This window comes from Lacerta agilis, chromosome 15 (assembly GCF_009819535.1).
Source record: "Lacerta agilis isolate rLacAgi1 chromosome 15, rLacAgi1.pri, whole genome shotgun sequence".
NCBI lineage: Eukaryota > Metazoa > Chordata > Lepidosauria > Squamata > Lacertidae > Lacerta > Lacerta agilis.
Window position 1 is genome coordinate 16638486 of NC_046326.1, and position 20083 is coordinate 16658568.

Here is a 20083-nt window from a genome sequence, read left to right on the forward strand (position 1 = left end):
CCCACATGCAATAATACCACTCTGCAAAGAACTGTACTGGTTGCCAGTATGATGCTGGGCCAGGTTGAAGGTATTAATTTTGCACTGTAAAGCGTTAAGTGGTTTGTGACAGGGCTACGTGAAGGAGCACCTTTTCTGTTGTGGCCACCTCTCAGTGGAATCAACTCCCCTCTGAACTGCAGTAAGCACCAGCAGTTATGTCATTCCGACACATGCTAAAAAATTTCCCATCCTTTATTTTCCCAGGCCTTTGTTGGAAACTGTTGCCAGTTGCTTTGAATTAATTAATGTTATTGCTCTGCTGGCTTTTGTATGCTGCTGTTTCATTTTGTGGCTACAGTTTTAACGTATTGTTTATTGTATGCTGCCTTGCAATTTCAATGCATTATAAAAAAAATCTTTTCAATAAACAAGTATTTTGGACTTTCCATGCTGCACACTTTTCCTCCTGGCCCTCAGTCACCACCCCTTTTTATCCAGCCTTGTGCCTCCTCCTCCTTTCTGTGCTGACAAAAGTTCCATCTTGTGTAAAGGCAACCAATATAGATTATATACAGTATGTGAGTGTATGCTGAAAATATTGGGGTTAATTGCCTTGCAGAACTTGGAAGACCAGCACAGCATTTTGATTCCAGAAACATCCTGTCTTTCTTCGTATTCTTACTGCTGCGTGTTTGAAAAGGCTGCTGTCATGTGCAAGGCGTGTTTGTTCCCCTTTTCTTAGTATATTGCAATGATTTTGGCCGGAAGAGGCTAATCGAAGCCACCCAGTGTTGATGTTTTCTTGCTGACAGCCTCATCTTAAATAGTCCCTTTTATTCTCTTGGCCATGAACAGATGTCACTAAATTAACTCCATTGAAAGTAAATGTCTTACATTGTCAGCACAATTAACATACATTGTCCATTCTTCTCAAAAGTTTCTAGCGTGTTTTTTTTTCTAATTGAGCATCTTTTTAAAAGAGTCTGACAATTTTCCATCCAGATGTGGAGTGTTCCAGCATCTTGTCGTGATAATATTAAACAAAACTCACAAGAGTAAAATGGTGCTGGCCTTATTCTGCTTTGGAAGCAATGCTTTCTTTCCCCTCACTCTTTTCTCTGTTCAGTCTGTTGGATCAGTCCCATTTGATCATCTCATGAATAAAGGCTGCAAAGGAAACACTACTTGAGTTGATTGCTGTATTTTGGCACTACAGAGACCATGGAATTACAAAGATTCAGGGGAGGTTTAAAAAGTTAGAGCCTCTAGTTTTAACAAACAAACATATGCATGAATATTTGGGGAAAGAAAGTGGTGGAAACTTGAACTTGAAGTAGCTTTTCCACTGGTTGTGTGTGTATACTTGGAGGACTAAATAGAGCTCATAACTCAGTAGTAAAATTACTGTCATTCTGATCCCATTAGTGATCAGTACTAACTGTTGTGGACTTTCTTCCGAACCATGATAAGCAAATTGGCACATCATCATTGGCTACTGGGTGTGTATATGAAAAGCTGTCATGCATAATGAAAGACCACTCCTTTGAGGGACACATGCTTTTTCTTTCTCATTCCTGCCCATCTAAGATCAAATGTGAGATCTCTGAGAAAGGGTTGTGTAGCAAGTCTTTCTTGGTTTTCTTCTAACACTGACGTTCCATATTGGGGTAAGACATTATTTTCATTGCATAGAGACCTATTAGTGTAAGCAACAGGTCAGAAGGGCTAAAATGTTTAATGTAAAAATACCTCTTCATACACAGAGAAATATGGATTCCTCTCTGTTACAAGGAGAAGAACTGATTGATTTATGAGCTGGGATTCGGTAATTTCCAAGAGTTGTTTCCCCTTTCTTTTACCATGGGTGAGTGTGAGTGGTATATCTGCATTTTGCCAGAGCATCAAAAACCTCAAATGTGTTTCTTTGTTTTATAATTGTATTGGGAAGGAGGAACATTTGGTTAGAAGAGGAACTGAAAGCAAGAAAGGTTACATTGCTTTCAGTAATGGTGGATGATGAGTGCCTAAAATAGTGGTTTTCAATCAGTGTGCCGTGTCACCCTGGGGTGCCTTGAATGATGGTCAGGGGTGCCGCGGGCAACACTGACCTGTCCTTCTTTCCTTCCCTCCCTCCTCTGATACCTTCTCATGTCTGCCTCCTAAGGGCTTGCACAACTGTTTGTTGCAGCAGCCCTGGCTACAAGCTCCTCAGGCAAATGGTGCCTCTGGGTCTGGCCAGGGGGTGCTTCCCAGGCCCCTATGGAGCAGTGTGGGGAGGCACCTCTCTGAGACCAGGGATGGCAGCTGCGGCTGCCCAAAGGACTCTCAAGGAGAGGGGAGAGGAGAGGAGGCTGAGGGAATACTCCACAAGGGAGGGTGTTTGAATAAAGTTGAGAGACTGCCAGCTCTGCAGGCAAGGGGTGACATAACTGGCTCCTGAGCTCCACAGGGGTACCACTGAAAGAATGTAGTTGGTCAAGGGAGTCGTGGACCCAAAAAAGGTTGAAAACCTCTGGCCTAAGAAATCTTCTCCTCAGTCATCCTGAGGTAGCTCCCCTTCCACTGCTCTCTTCTTAATTGGTAAGTCCAGTGTCTTAACTGCTGTAACTCATAAAACTTGGAAAACAAAACTTTTGCAATTGCTTCAACACTTCCTGGCTGTATTTTATAAAAGCCTGTCTCATTGACTCATATTTCAACAACAACATACTGCAATTGCAGATGTGTATCCTTCTTTTCCGTTTCTTCAGTATTTGGGGATGGTGGGAGAGGAAGGCCATACAAAATGTTGAAACCATGCATAGAAAAAGGAGTACTGAGGTGGTTCATGTAACTCCTACTTTCCTTCTGCTCTCATTACCCTGTGGGCATTTTGGTGGTCGGAGATTTTCCACACCTCTAACTTTATATAGCCATGCCTATAATTCTGATTTTGAATAAAGGCATTATATAAAACAATATATGAATAGGTAAATGCATTTGCTACATGAAGTCTCCCCAGCAGTGCATTGTCACATTGCCCACTGGTAATAGCTTTGCAAGCTACCCTCAAACTTGCCATTGATTTATCCCATGATTTGAGAACCTGCAGAGCTATTCAAGAGAAACGGGAGCCATGGAGTTTGAGGATCAGTTCAGGTGCATCAAAAGCCATTGGTCTCCCAGCAGCCAATAAAGAAGGGTTGTAAATCACTTGAGGCTCTATTTTTAGTTCTGCTATATAAACAAAACCTTTAGTTTCTCCAACTGTTTAAGTTCGCAACCCATCTCAGTCATAATATGCCAAGCAAGATAAGTGCACAGGCCTTTTAAAACATAGCAGCTATACTGCATTTGACAGTAATTTACATTAATTTATTTCATTTAGTGATTAGAGTTTCTGGAATATAAACTGCATCGTTTTACCAAATAGTGCTTTGGAATACATAGGGCTTCTCTTCTGAAACTAATGGGATTAGATTAGAATGGGATTCTTGCAGCTCAAAGTACATAAAACGAATACTTTTGAAGTGTTCGATACCTCACAATTCAGCATTTGATGGACTAATTAAGCATCTAAACATGTCTTTGCCATTTTTCTTGGCTCTAAAAATATCTTCTTTTTACTGCTGAAACTGAAACGTCTCTCAGTAAAATTGCATAAAATAGACTTAAATACATGAACCATCTGCCAAATAAATTCCATCTTCCCAGGGTGTGCTGGCATGTAAGGCACAGGAGCAAAATAGACTTATTTATTTAGCATATGTGTACCCCAGTCTTTGGCCCAAGGGCGCTCAGAGCAGCTAGTAGTCATTAAAACACAATAAAACAATATACTAAAACAGCAGAAGGGCATAACATGACATGAAAGAAACAACAAACCTAAAACCAGAAGATTAAAAAAAAAAAAGACCAGGGCAGATAAAGAGTTGCCCAGTGCTGAAAAGACATCAGATGGGGTGGCAGCGATTCTCTCTGGGGAGGACATCACCTGGCTCAGGTTGCTGCCCTCCTCACCTCTGAATGCACAGGGTCTCATTCTTAACTTCTGGGCATGATCATGGGGGAGAATGCTGCCTTTAAGTTACATGAGTCCCAAGCCATGTTGAGATTTAAAGTGAGGTCCAGCACTTTGAATTTTACCCAGAAAAGAACTAGAAGCCAGTGCTTCCTGGGAACATATGTTTCACACACCTGGTCGCAGTCAGTAACCCAGCTGTATTTGGAATCAGCTGTAGTCTGCAAAGCCTTCAAAGGCAAACCCAGGTACGTTGCATACCAGGGAAACTGTTTCCCTTTGAAACATCTCCCATAGTACGGAGTTTATGCTGAACAAACAGGTATTCCAGGACCCATTGTTCTCATTTTTTAAAGAAACGTTAGAAAGAAGGCGTGCATTTGTCTTGCATTGAGGCCGAACCATGAGTGCAGCCCGCATTGCCAGCTACTGATTGATGGTAGCAATCCAAAATCTTAAGACTATCTCTCTTAGCTATGTCTAAGATCCTTTGTGTCTATGCCAAGGACCGAGTCTGGCACCTTCTGTATGTAAAACAGAGGTGAATAGATAAACAGCTCTGTTCTACTTTTGATAAGATGTCATTCTGGTTTCTAGAATTTGATGTTGTGAATGGTCTGAAAGTTGCATGTGTAGATTGCTCTTTAAAGCTAAGCAGATCTAGTTGTGATTTTAATTTGTTTTAAACTGTTTTTATTGCTATCGTTTATATTGTTGCAATCCACACTGGAACCTTCTGTTGCAGGGCAGGTAATAAATTTAACCATAGTAATAGTAGTCATTGTTGTTGCCATCTTGACCCTTCCCAAACTAATGAAGGATTGCTTGGAGCTCTCATATTCTCTGAGCTTCTTGGGAAACACATAAGCATAATAACAAAATCCTTGATTTCCTGTCACTCTGACACTATGAATTTTGAGTCGTGTTTGATTTGAAGCAATCTGTATCGGTGTAAACTCTCCATACCAGTCAGGTGTGCCATAACTTGCTGGGCAGACATAGAGTATACAAATTATTTTTCCCATTGATGGAGCCAAATGCTTTTGAAACCCCCTTGTTGATGCTTTAGCTAGGATGCTTTAGCTATGGTGATGCTACCGTAAAGGGAAATTTATAAGAAGAAAAAACCTATGTTAAATTTCAATTTGATTATGAGCAACTGAAGAAGCATCAAGGATCAGCATTTGTCCCTGAAATGAAAAGTTTTAGAAGGCCCTAAGAAGTGTCGAGAGGAGACTTTCTCATTGGTTTTCCCCAGCATTTTGTGTGCATTATAGAATAAGGAGTGGTATTTCATCCACTCAGTGCTGAGTTCTCCAAGATTTGGCAGCTTCCTGCGTTTATTTTAACATCACTTATTTTGTATTATTTTGTCCCATTGTTTTGAGCACCATACCCAACCAAGAAGATTCCTGAGCCAATAAATTGAGACAATAGACCTTAACTGTTGTCAAGGAGATATTATTATGATCTATATGTAAGTGCCCATTTAGCAGATAGAATGCAAAGTATCCACTTGTTACAAAGCTATCATCTGAGTGTGTATTTAAACTATTGTCATTCTGCATCGTATTTACTATGTGTTCTAATGATTCCAAAGGAGCCATTATGGTCTATTATGTGGCTTACATATTTAAACTGCATAGTTAAAAAGCTTTTGGAATTTAAAACTAATCAGAAAGCCTATATAGTGGATATCTAAGCTTGCAAGATAGGATTCTAACTTAACATTAAACATCACAATAGCAGATTAATAATAAAAAAGAAGAAAGCACACAGATTATTATGTGTTCCATTTGTGGGTAATTAACTTTAATTGAGGAAAAATCTGTGCATCATGAATATCAATCAGAAACATTTCAGTTCTCTCCCCAAATTTGCTTCTCTTACAAGTTTGTTATAATTCTCTAGAGACACCAAGACATTTCATGCTCCCATTTCTTCTCTTCCTCTTTTGCCCACAGTTACTCTCTAGCTCAGGTTAGATGTTGCAGGTATGGACTAAAGACCATCTAAAAGGCTTTGGTTCAATGCTACAGCTCCTTCTTTGTATGCAAAAAGTCCCAGTGCTCTGAATCTCTGGCGAGCTGCTGCTGGTCAGTGTAGAGTAGAGGATATGGAGCTAGATGACCCAATGGTATCATTCAGTACAAGACAGGCGCTTCTGTTCCTGAATCATTAGGCTGAGAGGCAAGAGCAGGGGTCAGCAACCTTTTTCAGCCATGGGCCGGTCCACCATCCCTCAGGCCATGTGGTGGGCTGGACTATATTGGGGGGGGGGATGAACAAATTCCTATGCCCCACAGATAACCCAGAGATGCATTTTAAATAAAAGCACACATTCTACTCATATAAAAACATGCTGATTCCTGGACAGTCCGTGGGCCGGATTGAGAAGGCGATTGGGCCGCATCCGGCCCACAGGCCTTAGGTTGCCTACCCCTGGGCAAGAGTTTAGAAACCTTTAGCTGGCAATCAAGATGGTTTACCAAGCTGGATCGCAGAACCTAGAAAATGCTGGTACAGAATTCCATGTTGGTTAATTAGACTCTTTCTGACACACTGACTTTACATGTTTATTGCCAGCTCTTCCTCTAATTGCTCCCATACCCTTGACTGAATGTGTGAAATCTGCTCACGTGAATGCCTTTGATGTGCTTAGCAAACACAGATGCTAAATGCTACATCAAAGATACCAGTTTGGGCAGAAGACTTTGCATGTTTCCTTATGGCACAGAAGTGTTAGTCTGCTAGTGGGAGAGGATAGAGGACAAACAAGAGTCAGTAGTAGACTGGTGGTTGTGGTTTTAAGAAAGAAGGGTGGGTAAAAATCATGCCAAGCAGTCTGCTGTGTGGAATTATTGTTCATAGTATGGCTGCAAATGTTATTGTGTGTTGTTGTCTGAATCTACTCAGTTCCAGCTATTTTAGCTGAAGGCCAAGTCTACATCTGGGAACTATGAAGTGTTGGGAATTACCTTTAGACTTCAAATCCCTTGAGTTTCCTCTGATCCAGCAAATATTTACTTGTGAATTTATTCGCTGCAGGTAGGTAAATTCTGAAGTGCAGGAGCTCATTATGATGTCCACCTTAGCCATTCCTCTAAGGTGATCCCAAAAATCCAAACAGCTGTGTTGAACTATATACAGCAAACATGCAATACCCCTCTTACAGAGCAGCAGTACCATGCATGAAACCCAGTTTATTAGGCTCACCTGACAATAGAAGAGTAAAATATTCACAGAATAAATTCAAGTTGTAAAACAGATTAAGCTTTAACAAAAGATCTTCAGTAAGCAGATATGCAATTTTCCCCTTTCAATTAAGAAGCCCAACAATCCTGCAGAAGGAGTGTTACCATTTGAAGTAGGGACCCCACCAAAGAAAAGAAGGGGAAGGATTTAGTCTTTCCTAAGCCATTTTTCACTCACTGGCATCCTCTCTCTTAATCTGTCATGTACAATAGGAATTCCAGAGCTCCAGAGAGCCAGTGTGGTGTAGTGGTTAAGAGCGGTAGTCTCGTAATCTGGTGAACTGGGTTCGTGTCTCCGCTCCTCCACATGCAGCTGCTGGGTGACCTTGGGCTAGTCACACTTCTCTGAATTCTCTCAGCCCCACTCACCTCACAGAGTGTTTGTTGTGGGGGAGGAAGGGAAAGGAGAATGTTAGCCGCTTTGAGACTCCTTCGGGTAGTGATAAAGCAGAATATCAAATCCAAACTCCTCCTCCTCCTCCTCCTCCTTCCCTCTTTCTCTTCCTCTTCCTTCACTGCACCACTAGCTACAGGTCCCAAAGGAAGTGGTGAAAAGGGCAGGGTTCCCTTGGCCTATCTACCCATATCCCAGCCCCTATCCCTCAGTGCCTGACACCTAGTCTTCAGGATATGAAACTCAATTTTCTGTTAGGTATGGTTTCTCTATATTGCAGTTAAGTGAAATGTTAACAGAGTTAAATGAAAATGTGGCCCAGTTGACAATATTATTTACCATGATTACATTGTCTGTTTAATAATACTGATTTTTCCTTTAGCAAGTAGCACCCATAAGAGAGTGCTGTTGGCTGTAATGTTGGCTGTCTGGTTCAGATCTGTCTAATACAATTTAATCATTTTTAATTTTGACAAAGTGGCTGCAGGTTTTAATTTGATGCTTAGAGTGCAGGCTGGGAACAACAGATTCCATGGAAGCAAGCAAGGCTTTTTAATTCCTATTCAGTTTCCCAGTGTACCTATGAAGGTAGAATGCTCTGCCTTTGTGGGCTAAATGAGAACCTGAAGACCTCTCCTGCATCCTGACATGTGCCATGCCATCGCATTGGTGATCCACATCTTTCATTGTGAGGGTCCTGCAGAAATCCTTTGGTTAGTTTTAACCGTACAGTATTTCATAATCAAAAGCTTCAGTGGTTTGAACCTCAGATCATTTATTTCTAAATTACTTTTCCCCATAATTCTTATTAATTCAAATAGGATTTTGATTTGATATAGAACTTCGTAAATGGGAGAATGAGCTTAATGAATTGAAAGATAGGATTGTCTTAAAGTAAATGTTAAAAAGAATATGCTGATAATTGCTGAGATGGAAATCAAATCTTAATGACTTTAATTTGTCGTGAGTGCCGTGTTTATGAAAAAAATATGGAATATGTTTCCAGCAGACATTTTCCTTCTGCAGTAGTCAGTATTTTTAATTTGATAGTGCTTGCTCTGCTCAAGAATGTGTCTATGGGTTCTGCAGCCTTATATTGAATAAATTATTTCCTCTCCATTTGTGAACAATAAGAGCATAAGTATTGCTGTAGTGGATCAGACCAAAGGTCAGTCTGGTTCAGCATTCTAACACTGACCAGCTAGTTCCCCCCGCCCCCCAAGTTCACAAATTAGGCAGATAATAGTGATTCCCATCTTTGGCCCCTGCCATCCGGTTATCAGTTCTGCGTTGCTTCCCAAAACAAATGTGATTTTCTTTTTAGGTTCTATGCAGCCCTACATATGTGAGAGTACTATGGAACTTGGTTAGTTTTGCCACAGCCTGAAAATCATTGGCTTGTGGGAACACAGAGGTGGGCTTTTTCACTGGGGACTTCAGTGCTGTGGAATGCTCCCCCTGCTGAAATAAAAGAGGTCCCATTATTGTTGGCATTCCACCAGCTCCTGAAGACACACCCATTTAGGCAAGCATTCCACTGAACCAAACTTGCAGTTTTGTTAACTGTTTTAATTGTTAAACTTTTTAATAGCTCCTTTTAATCATGCATTTTAATTAAGGATTGGTTTTAAAGTTGAAAAATGTTCTGATGCCATTTTGGCATATAAGCAATATATAAATGAATTATTGTTGTTGTTGAGTTGGCTACAGAGATAGGACATTTTAGAAAATTCTGTGTCATTATGAGTGCTGGCTTCCATTACATTAAGAGGCCTCCTGGGTCATGTCAGTGGCCCATCTAGTCCAGCTTCCTGTTCTCACAGTGACCACCCATTTTCCCCAGTGGGAAGCCTACAAGCAGGACCTTTCTCCTGTGGTTTCTAGCAACTGGCATTCAAGAGCATACTGACTCCAATTATGCAGGTAGTATCTTAACTAATAGGCTTCAGCAAACCTCTCTTCCATAAATTTGTGAAGTATTTTGTTTTGTTTAACAGTTATACTATTAAACCACACAAAATCCCATGACAGCAAATTCCATCAATTAATAGAAGCTTTGTGTGGAGTACTTCTTTTTATTAGCTCTAGACATTCGTGGCCTGGAATATTGATGGCATGCAGATTAATATCTGCTCACAGTAGTTTGGGTGCCTTTGCAAAGTCTTTCTGTACGTTTCAGTCTCCATACTACTTTGGCTTGGTTGATCTAAGAGAGATTGGCCTAAATCAAGTGTAGAATTAAAACTGGTGCTCTGCTTAAACGTTACATGATGTTTATTTTTATTTTTTTAAGCCAGAGGTTTGTTCTGGTTGACCAAACATTTGCCCTTAATGTATAAAATATGAGTCATTAAAATGTTTTCCTTGTTGACATGTAAAAGTCAACTGAAATGATACAGTCTTCTGTTTCCGAAAATGTTCTTAGCTTTTGGCGAGTCTCCAAGTGAAGGAAATCCCGCAAGTGTGAAACAGGTTCCAAAAACATACCAGGGCATTCATTAGTGGGCAGGTTGAGTTCTGTCTCTTCTTGATGACTTCAGGCCATTTGGCTCAAACCAATCCTCTACTGAGGCACAATATTTGAGGAGAGAGGGTTGTCCGTTCCCCGCCCCCATATAGCTGAAGAGGGTGCATTCATTTTGTTCTATTTCTTTCATCTGCCAATGTTGAGTTTGCAATGCTGCCAGTGCTTAACAGTATCTTTAACTGAAAAAAGTGTAGTAGGTGCTGCAAGACCAGGGGTCAGCAAAACTTTTTAGCCGCAGACCGGTCCACCCACTGTCCCTCATACCTTGTGGCAGGCTGGAAAAGCGGCACCAGGGAGGGAGCTGGAAGAAAAGGCGAGGGGGGCAAGTAGTCCTCCTCCCCAGCCCCAGCCACTGTACTTACCTTCCCAGGGGCTGCCACTACTGCCGCTGCTGCTGCTGCTGCTTCTTGTGGGTAGGCAGAGTGAGCTCGTCTACTCCGCTCTCTGGCCCACAGGAGCACCAGCAGGGAAGGTGAGCAGCGCGAAAGGGCTGGCTCCGGAGAGGGGCTGCTTAAAATGGCACCCAGCCAGCTCAGCCCAGCTGCCTTCCTCCTCTAGGCAGGGTGGGGAGAATCCAGGAGGAGGGAGGGAGGAGGTGCCGCCACGGTGTGTCTGTGTGTGGGGGGGGGGGAATGGCGCAGGGAAAAAATGGTGCAACCCAAATGAACAGAATCCCCACTCTGATCCACACACAGTCCGCGGGCCGGATCCTGAAGGCAGTTGGGCCTGATCCGGCCCGCGGACCTTAGTTTGCCGACCCCTGTGCAAGAGAAACACCAGCAAGGACTCAAATGCTTTCCTGTATAATCCTAAAACAAAGCTAGACAAAGGGTGAGAGCCCATAATCATAGAGGTTCCTTGTTGTTTTAAAAGTGGCCTGGGAGTGTGGGGAATTGGATTGGGGCTATGGCACTCGGAGAGTAGGCTTTTAACCTTTTCCTCTGCATTGTGTTCCTGATTTAAAATCGCTTTTTAAAGAGCAAAGCTGCCATTTGCTTCGTGGAAGGAGGGAATTAGAGGACACCTGTGAGAAGAAATTAGTGAAGACATAGTTTCCTCCTTTATATAGGCACAGGAATGGATGGATGGATGGATGGATGGATGGATGGATGGATGGATAGATGGTGTTTTCAGCCAAGTGTTGCCTTACTTTGTTTGAGGGACCTTTTATCTACTTTCCATCTCTCACCTGCCCCAATATAGTCATCACTCTGCTTACCTTTTCCCTCCTCAACTCCTAGTTGTTTATACTTTTTTTTTCTCTTCATGCCATGAACAAGTGAAAGACGATTGCACTTGGTGTGTTTGAACTGGCTCAAAAGCCACACTGGAGCGAGAGAAGCAGAAGCAACAGTATGCAGAACGTAGAATGCAGAGCTGTGCTTCTCTTCCCCCGCCCTACCCCCCATTTCTGCATTGTTTAATACTCTAACCTAGATATTGCTGCTGACACACTGGCTTCAGTTCATTAAAAGATGTAGGAGGGGGGAATTCAGAGCTTCTGACAGTAAAATATTACCTAGCTCACTGGGTAACTGAATGGAAGAATTTATTTTGTTCTCTGCTTTTGGACTATCAAAGCATCACCTGCTGATTTAAATATAGTAAGTAGAAGTTGGGCTCTGAAAACAAGTGCAATCAGATGGAGCTACCTTTTTTACTCTGTTTTAGGCAAATGTCTTGTGATAAGTTTTCCCTCAAATATTTTGCACGTTCTTCCTCGGTGCCCGCCTGCTGCCAGCAAAGTATAAATTTAATCTTGGTTCCTTTGATTTGAGAATTTGCTTGGCTTTGATGTACTGGGTAGCCTGGTACCAACTACACGCCAACCGTTGTGCTCAGTGCAATTGCTACATCGGTGGTGGTGATTCCTCAGCTGTGTACGGGGAGGGAGGCTGGAGTAGGGAAGTGCCTTGGAAAATTAAGCTGTCACATTGAATGTATCTATTGCACTTGGCCTCTAAGAGCAGGAAGACCCCGTGCTTTACTGATCCCACCCACTCCTTCCTGATAGTAAGTGCACCATAACACCTTTCCAAGTTGTCTTAAAAAAGCTTGGGGGTGTCCAGATTTTTACTTCTTGAAATACGGCAACTCTAGAAAACTCCACTGGGGTTATGCATCTCCCCCCAACTGCCTCCAGTGTTATAACCAATGTACGGGGAAATTAAGCTATCAAGGACTGTACGCCTCTTCTTGTGTCCTTAGCTGTTGCTTGGGATGATCGTTGAAAGAAAATTAAATGTTTCCGCTCTAGGGAATTCTTTGTAATCTTGGATTTTGCGGCATTGTTGCCATCGAAACTAGTAGCCATTATAGCTGTTTTCTCCATGAATTTGTCTGATCCTCTTCTAAAACCATCCAAGTTAGTGGCCATCATGGTCTCCTATGGGAAATTAGTTCCATAGTTTTAACTATGTGCTGCTTGGTGAGTAAAGGTAAAGGTAAAGGGACCCCTGACCATTAGGTCCAGTCGTGGACGACTCTGGGGTTGTGGCACTCATCTCGCTTTATTGGCCGAGGGAGCCGGCGTATAGCTTCCAGGTCATGTGGCCAGCATGACTAAGCCGCTTCTGGCAAACCAGAGCAGCGCATGGAAACGCTGTTTACCTTCCCGTAGCAGCGGTAACTATTTATCTATTTGCACTTCGTGCTTTCGAACTGCTATGTTTACAGGAACAGGGACCGAGCAACAGGAGCTCACCCCGTTGCAGGGATTCGAACTGCTGACCTTCTGATTGGCAAGCCCTAGGCCAGGGGTCCCTCAGACTGTCCCTCAGACCTTGTGGGGGGTCGGACTATATTTTGCAAAAAAAATGAACAAATTCTTATGCCCTACAAATAACCCAGAGATGCATTTGAAATAAAAGGACACATTCTACTCATGTAAAAACACCGGGCAGGCCCCACAAATAACCCAGAGATGCATTTGAAATAAAAGGACACATTCTACTCATGTAAAAACACCAGGCAGGCCCCACAAATAACCCAGAGATGCATTTGAAATAAAAGGACACATTCTACTCATGTAAAAACACGCTGATTCCCGGACCGTCCGCAGGCCGGATTTAGAAGGCGATTGGGCCGCATCCGGCCCCTGGGCCTTAGTTTGGGGACCCCTGCCCTAGGCTCTGTGGTTTAACCCACAGCGCCACCCGCATCCCTATTGATGAGTACTTCCTTTTGTTTGTCCTGCATCTTGCAATAATCAGCTTCATTGGATGCTAGTGTTAGGAGAGGGAGAAAAACGATCAACTTCCCCCATGCAGTTTCCTATGCATACCTGACCCCTTTTTATTTGAAAATCTTACTCAGTGACTACATAAGGCCCATTGCCAACAGGCAGGTGGTGGCTGTTGAGTTTTTTGACTTGACAGATTCCTGCCGTGAACACAGAGTTGGGCTTCTGCAGCAAAATGTGCAGAGCTTTCAGGAGAGAAGGGAGCCGTAAGCAGGGTACTTAATAGTCAGTGCAGTTTCTGCTAGGTCTAGAAGTGCATAATTGGGTCCTCGATAAACTGCTGGAATGAAAAAATAAAATAAAGGAATGTACCCAGTGTAAAAGCACATTTACATAAAGGTCTATGTTCCATAGTAAAGGAAATGAGGCACAGACAATGAAGACTGCGGTAACTAAAAGAGACCAACCAAAAATGCTTTGTGGGGTGCAACCTTCTGCCTTTTAGCCCATCGCTGAGACACACAGTTAAAAGCTGTGGCACCCTGGAAATGAGGTCTGTACTCTTCTGCCCCTTCCTTAGCCTTGATTTGTGTTTTGCTGCAACTTTGTTAATCAGTTTGTTTTAGATCTTTCAGTCTGTGGTGCTTGAGATATTTGTGTATGTGTGTGTGTGTGTGTGCAGATATGTGTTCTCATATGCATAGGAGCCAACTACTAGGGGCCAAGGTCCCTTGAACCCCCCAGTAAAATATTTGAGGGGGCTGGGCCCCCAAAAGTTGGTGGGCATTGCCATTCAAATGGTGTGTGCTTACCCATGCCCCCCTATTTTATTCAAGTTGGCACCCCTGCTCATATGCATGTATTGTTGGGTTTTTTTTGTTTTTATGTCTTAGAATCAAGAAGAGAACTATCCTCCTCACACCCACCCCTCTGAGGTCTCTCCCAGGGGTTATGTTTTCACAGCCAGATGGGATTACCTTTCAGGTGCTTCCAGATATAGCCTGTCTGCAGAAGCAGCATCTCCTATTTTTAGCAAAATAATTATGGTATCTGTGTCTGTCTTTCCACTCATCCTTCTAATGAAGCTTTTCCAGCTATATCTGCGGTGTCCAATGCATTTAATAGGTCTGTCCTTGAGAATATGGGTTTTATTAGAAAGGCCCATACATGCACATCCCCAGTTTTAACATGTTCATCTTTGATTTACTGAGCTGCTTTTCTGCTCAAACAGCAGGTGTTGCTCTGTCACAGGTGACTAGTGTGTCATCAGCGCCCCTGGCATGTGCAACAGGAGGGGTCCCAATTGCCCCCATCCTCTTTAAAGCAGAAGAGCTGCCTTGGGATGCTGTTGTTGCACACAAGGTACTTATCAGGTGTGTAATGTATGCATCTGCTGAAAGGAAAGTACCAAATAATAAACTGAATTTGTGTTCCGTGAGCTACTTTGAACTCCATTTTTGTGTGGTTAAGTGGTGTATAAATTAAATTTTTATCTAAAATCAATAGTGAATCAGAATATGAATCTTTAATCAGCAGTCTATTATGAAAGGGTGCTACTTGCTGTTTTAAGATTTCTAACTTCCAACGGATAAAATGGCTGTAATCATTTAGCTGGGAGAAGCTTTTAATATCCAAAATGTTGAAGGTGATAATCCTTATAGTAAGACACTATGATAATTTGTCCTTGGCGTGTTTAGGTTGTTTGGTATAATGCAAGAGATAATAAGTTTTCAATGAGTTTTGATTTACTGGCAGCCTTAAAATACCAATATGATAAAGTATTGCACAGTTCCACTACTTCCTTAGCATGTTGTTAGTCTAAGACCATTGCAGAGGGAATGGCTGCAGGGAGAGGTGGTGCCAGACGGGGCTGTCTTAAGCATATGCGGCACCGGGGTGCAAAGATCCCCCCCCCACAGGTTGCCCAGTCCCAGGCACGCAGGAGGGTGGAGCCAGCCGGCCGCCTCAGCGTCTCGCTGGCTCGGGCACCCCTGAACTCGCGGCACAGAGCTGCCCACAGCAGAAGAGCCCATCGCGGCACTCTGACTGACGGGCAGGCTCTTCCCCGGACTCAACTTTTGGGCCCCAGACTCTCGGCCTGGTGCCCCTGAAAGCCCGGCGCCCAGGTGCCCCACACCCCTAGCACCTATGGGTAAGACAGCCCTGGTGCCAGACATGAGAGGCAAGCATTCCTGCCACACATTTCCCTAAGGCACTTGCTGTTCACCCCATCCAGCAAAAGAGAGAGTGTGTGTGTGCGCATGTGTGCGCACGCACACATAAGGTTAAGAAATGCAACTGACAAATCAGTGTTAGTCAGGGGTACTGTGCACCAGGTCTTCATTTAACCACAGGTCTTCATGTGTCCAATTCACAACCAATTTGCTGCATTTGCGGGGGGTGAGCGGGTATTTGGCTTCCATATTGACTGAATGTGAGTTGACCTGTCCTGTCTTTTTCTTTTTCTTTAACATCTTAAGGTGATGGACAGAATTTGGTTACAGAAGATGTGACCGTCGTAGAGGGGGAAGTTGCCACCATCAGCTGCAAAGTCAGAAACAGTGATGACTCCGTGATTCAGCTCTTGAATCCCAATAGACAGACGATTTATTTCAGAGACTTCAGACGTGAGTTCCGTGTTGTTTGGCAAATCTTGATAAAGAGGTTGCTGAGGGCTCCTTTTAATTTAATGTCAGACATTTTAAAGGTTTAGTCAATTCTTCAGTAAGTAGGCAAAGGCAGGCAATCATAATCACTTGCTTTAATGGAAAGACTAGCTATAGACCTTTTTAAGAGTCAGACCATCTTGCAATGCAAGAGGAATTGACCACAGTAATTCACTCTGAATTGCAATTAAGTGCCAAAATATTTAGTTGACACAAACAAATCGAATAGGGCAAAGCAGGGTGTGCTTACCATTGGATAAGGAGATGTGTTTGGCTCAGTGGTTGGAATGTTCAAGCCAATCCTTCCTTAATCCAACAGAAGAATGATGTTAAGATGGTCTTGAACATGTGTTTAAAACCTTATCAATAAGAGACGCTGTTATAATTCAAATTGAGTGCTCTTGGAATCTTTGCCTACTCTCTAGGAAAATATAACTAAGATATGTGGAGTCGTTTATAATCCAAGGTTAGTAGACATGAGCCATCTTTCTCCTGGGACTGCTCTGTCTCCCATCCTTTTTAAAATGACATTTAAAGTTAGGAACAATATGGTCCCTAATATTTTGGTGCAAATTGACATGGATATGTCAGTAGGCCACAAAACTTGGTTCTTCTGAGTGCTTCTTTTTTCAGGGACACATTTTTTTCAAAATTGGAAATCATGCATTAGGTGAGGCCAGGAATAATGGGACAGAGATATCCTTCTGCAAACAGCCATGTGCCCTAAGCAAGGAGGGGAAATGTAGAGAAATTTTCGTAATTTGTCTGGAGACTAACGGAAGGGCTGATAGTGAAACATGGCATCATGGAAGAGCTGGTGAGGTATATTACCTAGTTCTTGGAATGAAGAGCTAAGGAACCAATGAATGGTGCTCTTCTCCCCCCCCCCCCTCTCTTTATTCTTTTGATATGTTGGAATAGGTGGGGGAGATGTAGGTAGTAGATCTGTTAGGGTTTAGTAGAAGTAGGAATGTTCCTGTGTTTGAACTGATGCATGTTCTTCTGGTCCAAGAAATTACTTGTTGTTGTATTTAAAAAATCAGAAAACTTCCAAGAATTTATTTGATTAATATTTTTTATCTAACTTTATAAACTTCTGGACCTCAGAAGAGGCTTCAATGCATCTCTCCAGATTTGTGTTGGTTGATTAAATGTTTCCAATGAATTGGCAAAACCAAAGATTTTAGGACTTCTGCTGGAAGTTGTTTGCTGAAACCTTCTCCCCACATGTCCTAAACCTTCTCAAGTTTATTTTGTGAAATCTCTGTTCATGGGATTTCCATCCATCTATCCTTTGCCAGCCTGGAACCCTCCAGATATTGCTCCCCACCCAATTTGACATTGGTCATGCTGGTTGGGGCAGATGGACCTTGCAGTCAAAGATATCTGGAGGGCATCAGATTGGGAATGCCTGGGATAAGGGGCCCTGTATGTTGTAGAAGCTCATTTGTTAAAGGCTTTCTGCAGCTTTGAGCAAGTAAACAGGAAGGGGGAGAGTAATTATCAGTACTTGATACGGGGCTTTTGTTTAGATTATTTGTACTGATTGATGAGTACTAGTATTGTTTATATCCAAATTGTAACATAATGAGCCAAAATAACAGGATGTGAAAAAGAGGGTGGTATTGCTACTGCATGTCAACACTGCTGCCACCTCTCCAGGCTTCTGGTTTTCACTGTTTTCTCTGGGAGGGAAGCACTGTATGCCTCATAACATTGCAGTTTCTAATTGTCACTTTGTTCCACAGCTTTGAAGGACAGCAGGTTTCAGTTAGTGAATTTCTCTAGCAGTGAGCTCAGAGTGTCACTGACGAATGTCTCCATTTCGGATGAAGGAAGATACTTCTGCCAACTCTACACGGACCCCCCACAGGAATACTTTATGACGATTACAGTGCTTGGTAAGGACCAGTCAGCCCCAGACTCCATCTTTAGTTCACTTGGGAGTGGCAAGGTGGTGGGAAGAAAAAGCAGATCCTTGGACATTTTTAAAACCTTCATTGTAGCCATCTCACCCTCAACACAGGCACTGAAATAAATGCTCCTTACTGGGGCTGTTTCTCATGCAATGTTCTGCACACAGTGGCACACATTTTCATGTCTTGGGATAGTGTCAGAAGGAGAAAAACCCACAAGATTTGTTTGTTAAAATCTTAGGGCCCTGATCCACAGAATTGTACGTGGGAAAGTCAGCATGTAGACACACATTAAGATTTCTTGGCTTCTCACCCCCAAAGTGTACTACTTCATCATGTGTTCCAAGTTTCCTTCATCTACCACACACTTGTATTGCCATGCATGCATGTACATAAGGCATTCTCCAGACATGTGGAGGAGAATGGCAGGAGGGGGGCAAACCCATAAATTCTGGAGGAAGCTGTTGCAAATAACTGTTCCCCTGGCAACAGCTGTCTGGAGTGTCATTTGTGGTTTCCCAGGCAATTACATTAGCTCATATTCTTCTGTGCTCCCCCAAACCCTTACATTTGCACCCATGAATCCAAGCTTCTATTAAAACCCATTACAGAAGTTAGAAATATTTGCCAATTAGGGTGCGAGTATTTAGTCCCTTGCCAAAACACTCTTGGCTGCACTCGTTGCTTTATTCCAAACCTCTCTGTTTATTTTAAGAGATCTGAGACTATCTAATAAAGGGCATGATGGGTAATATAACAGCTTCTGTGTTGCAGTCTGTGCTACAATGTGAAAATCGAGCATTGTGTGCATGTGCAGGAAGTTACACCTCTTGGCAGGGTGATGATGCTTCTAAGGATCTCTGTGTGCTTAATTGTAGTCCACAAATGCTGGACCATATTCTCAGTGTAAAATAATGGGCAATATTTATATTGTTCTTAGTTCTGTTTTTTCCCAACTGGGTATGAAATCATATTGCCCCCATATATACCATTGCACACTTCCATCTTTTGCCGAAGTGTTAAAATTATTAGATGCAAAATGTGTTTACTCAAAGCTGTTTTTCACTAAAGGTTGTATTTCATATTCTTGCTGAAATTAACAGGAAGGAAAACTGAGGTTGCAGTCATCTTGCTTGGAAGGGAATATCACTGAACACAGGCTCCTTACTTCTGAGTAAACGTGCATTGGATTGCACTGTAAATCTGTATTGTTACTAATTACAGTCGTACCTTGGAAGTCGAAAGGAATCTGTTCCGGAAGTTCGTTTGATTTCCAAAACATTCGAAAATCAAATTGTGGTTTCTGATTGGCTGCAGGAAGCTTCTGCAGCCAATCAGAAGCCGCAGAAGCCCTGTCGGACGTTTGGGTTCCAAAAGAACGTTTGCAAACTGGAACAATCACTTCCGGGTTTGCGCCGTTCGGGAGCCAAAACGTCCGAGTTCCAGGGCATTCGGAATCCAAGGTACGACTGTATAGTTATTATTAGTTTCATTTATGAATTGCTTCCTATAAGGCATCTTGAAGCAATTTACAATACAATAAAAATAGACTTATAACAATTGTATATATAAAAATAATTTTGAAAATCCAAATTACAAATGAAACGATCTCTGAAAACCAGCTATTGCAAATGTAAAATCATTTTCAAATCCAAAACTGATACCAAGTAGTATAACAATCACCACTTGTTTGTTGAAAGAGGAGAGTCTTAAGCAAGTGCCTAAAAGACAATAGAGATGGTTCCAAAGGGCAGAAATATCTATGTTACAACAATCTGGTTTCCTGCAGGTACTGTTGAACTGCAGTTCCCATAAGCTTCGGCCAGCATGGCCAGTAGTAAGGGTTGATGGGAGCTGTAGTCTAGCCACATCCAGATTCTGGAGGGTGCTTTAGCACATACCCATCTTAGGTGAGGATGCCAAACTCTGGTATGGATGGCAACCCCTTTGGGTGCTTCTTTGTATGCCTGGTACCCTAAACCCCCACCCTGTTTTGTTGTGTTCCCTGTTGCCCAGTTGGGGCTGGGATGGTAACAGGTTTGGCACTGAAGCTTTCAGTGTTATAAGGAGCTCAGTACAGATGTACATTTGTTTGGATGGATGGATAGAATCAAGCCCCATGTCTCCTCCATTCCTACTCTGTGTAATTCATGGAGCATCAAC

At 42.6% G+C, this 20083-nt stretch overlaps 1 protein-coding gene across 1 annotated transcript in view; it reads left to right on the plus strand.

The window, feature by feature from the left end:
* Positions 1–15817: 15817 nt before the first annotated feature.
* Positions 15818–20083, plus strand: part of CADM1 (cell adhesion molecule 1) — a gene marked incomplete at its 5' end in the record, with an annotated part of 67129 nt that continues 62863 nt past the window's right edge. The window contains 2 exons of the mRNA XM_033171471.1: positions 15818–15965; positions 17753–17905. Of these exons, the coding sequence (XP_033027362.1) occupies positions 15818–15965; positions 17753–17905 (301 nt within the window). The remainder of the gene's footprint in view (positions 15966–17752; positions 17906–20083) is intronic.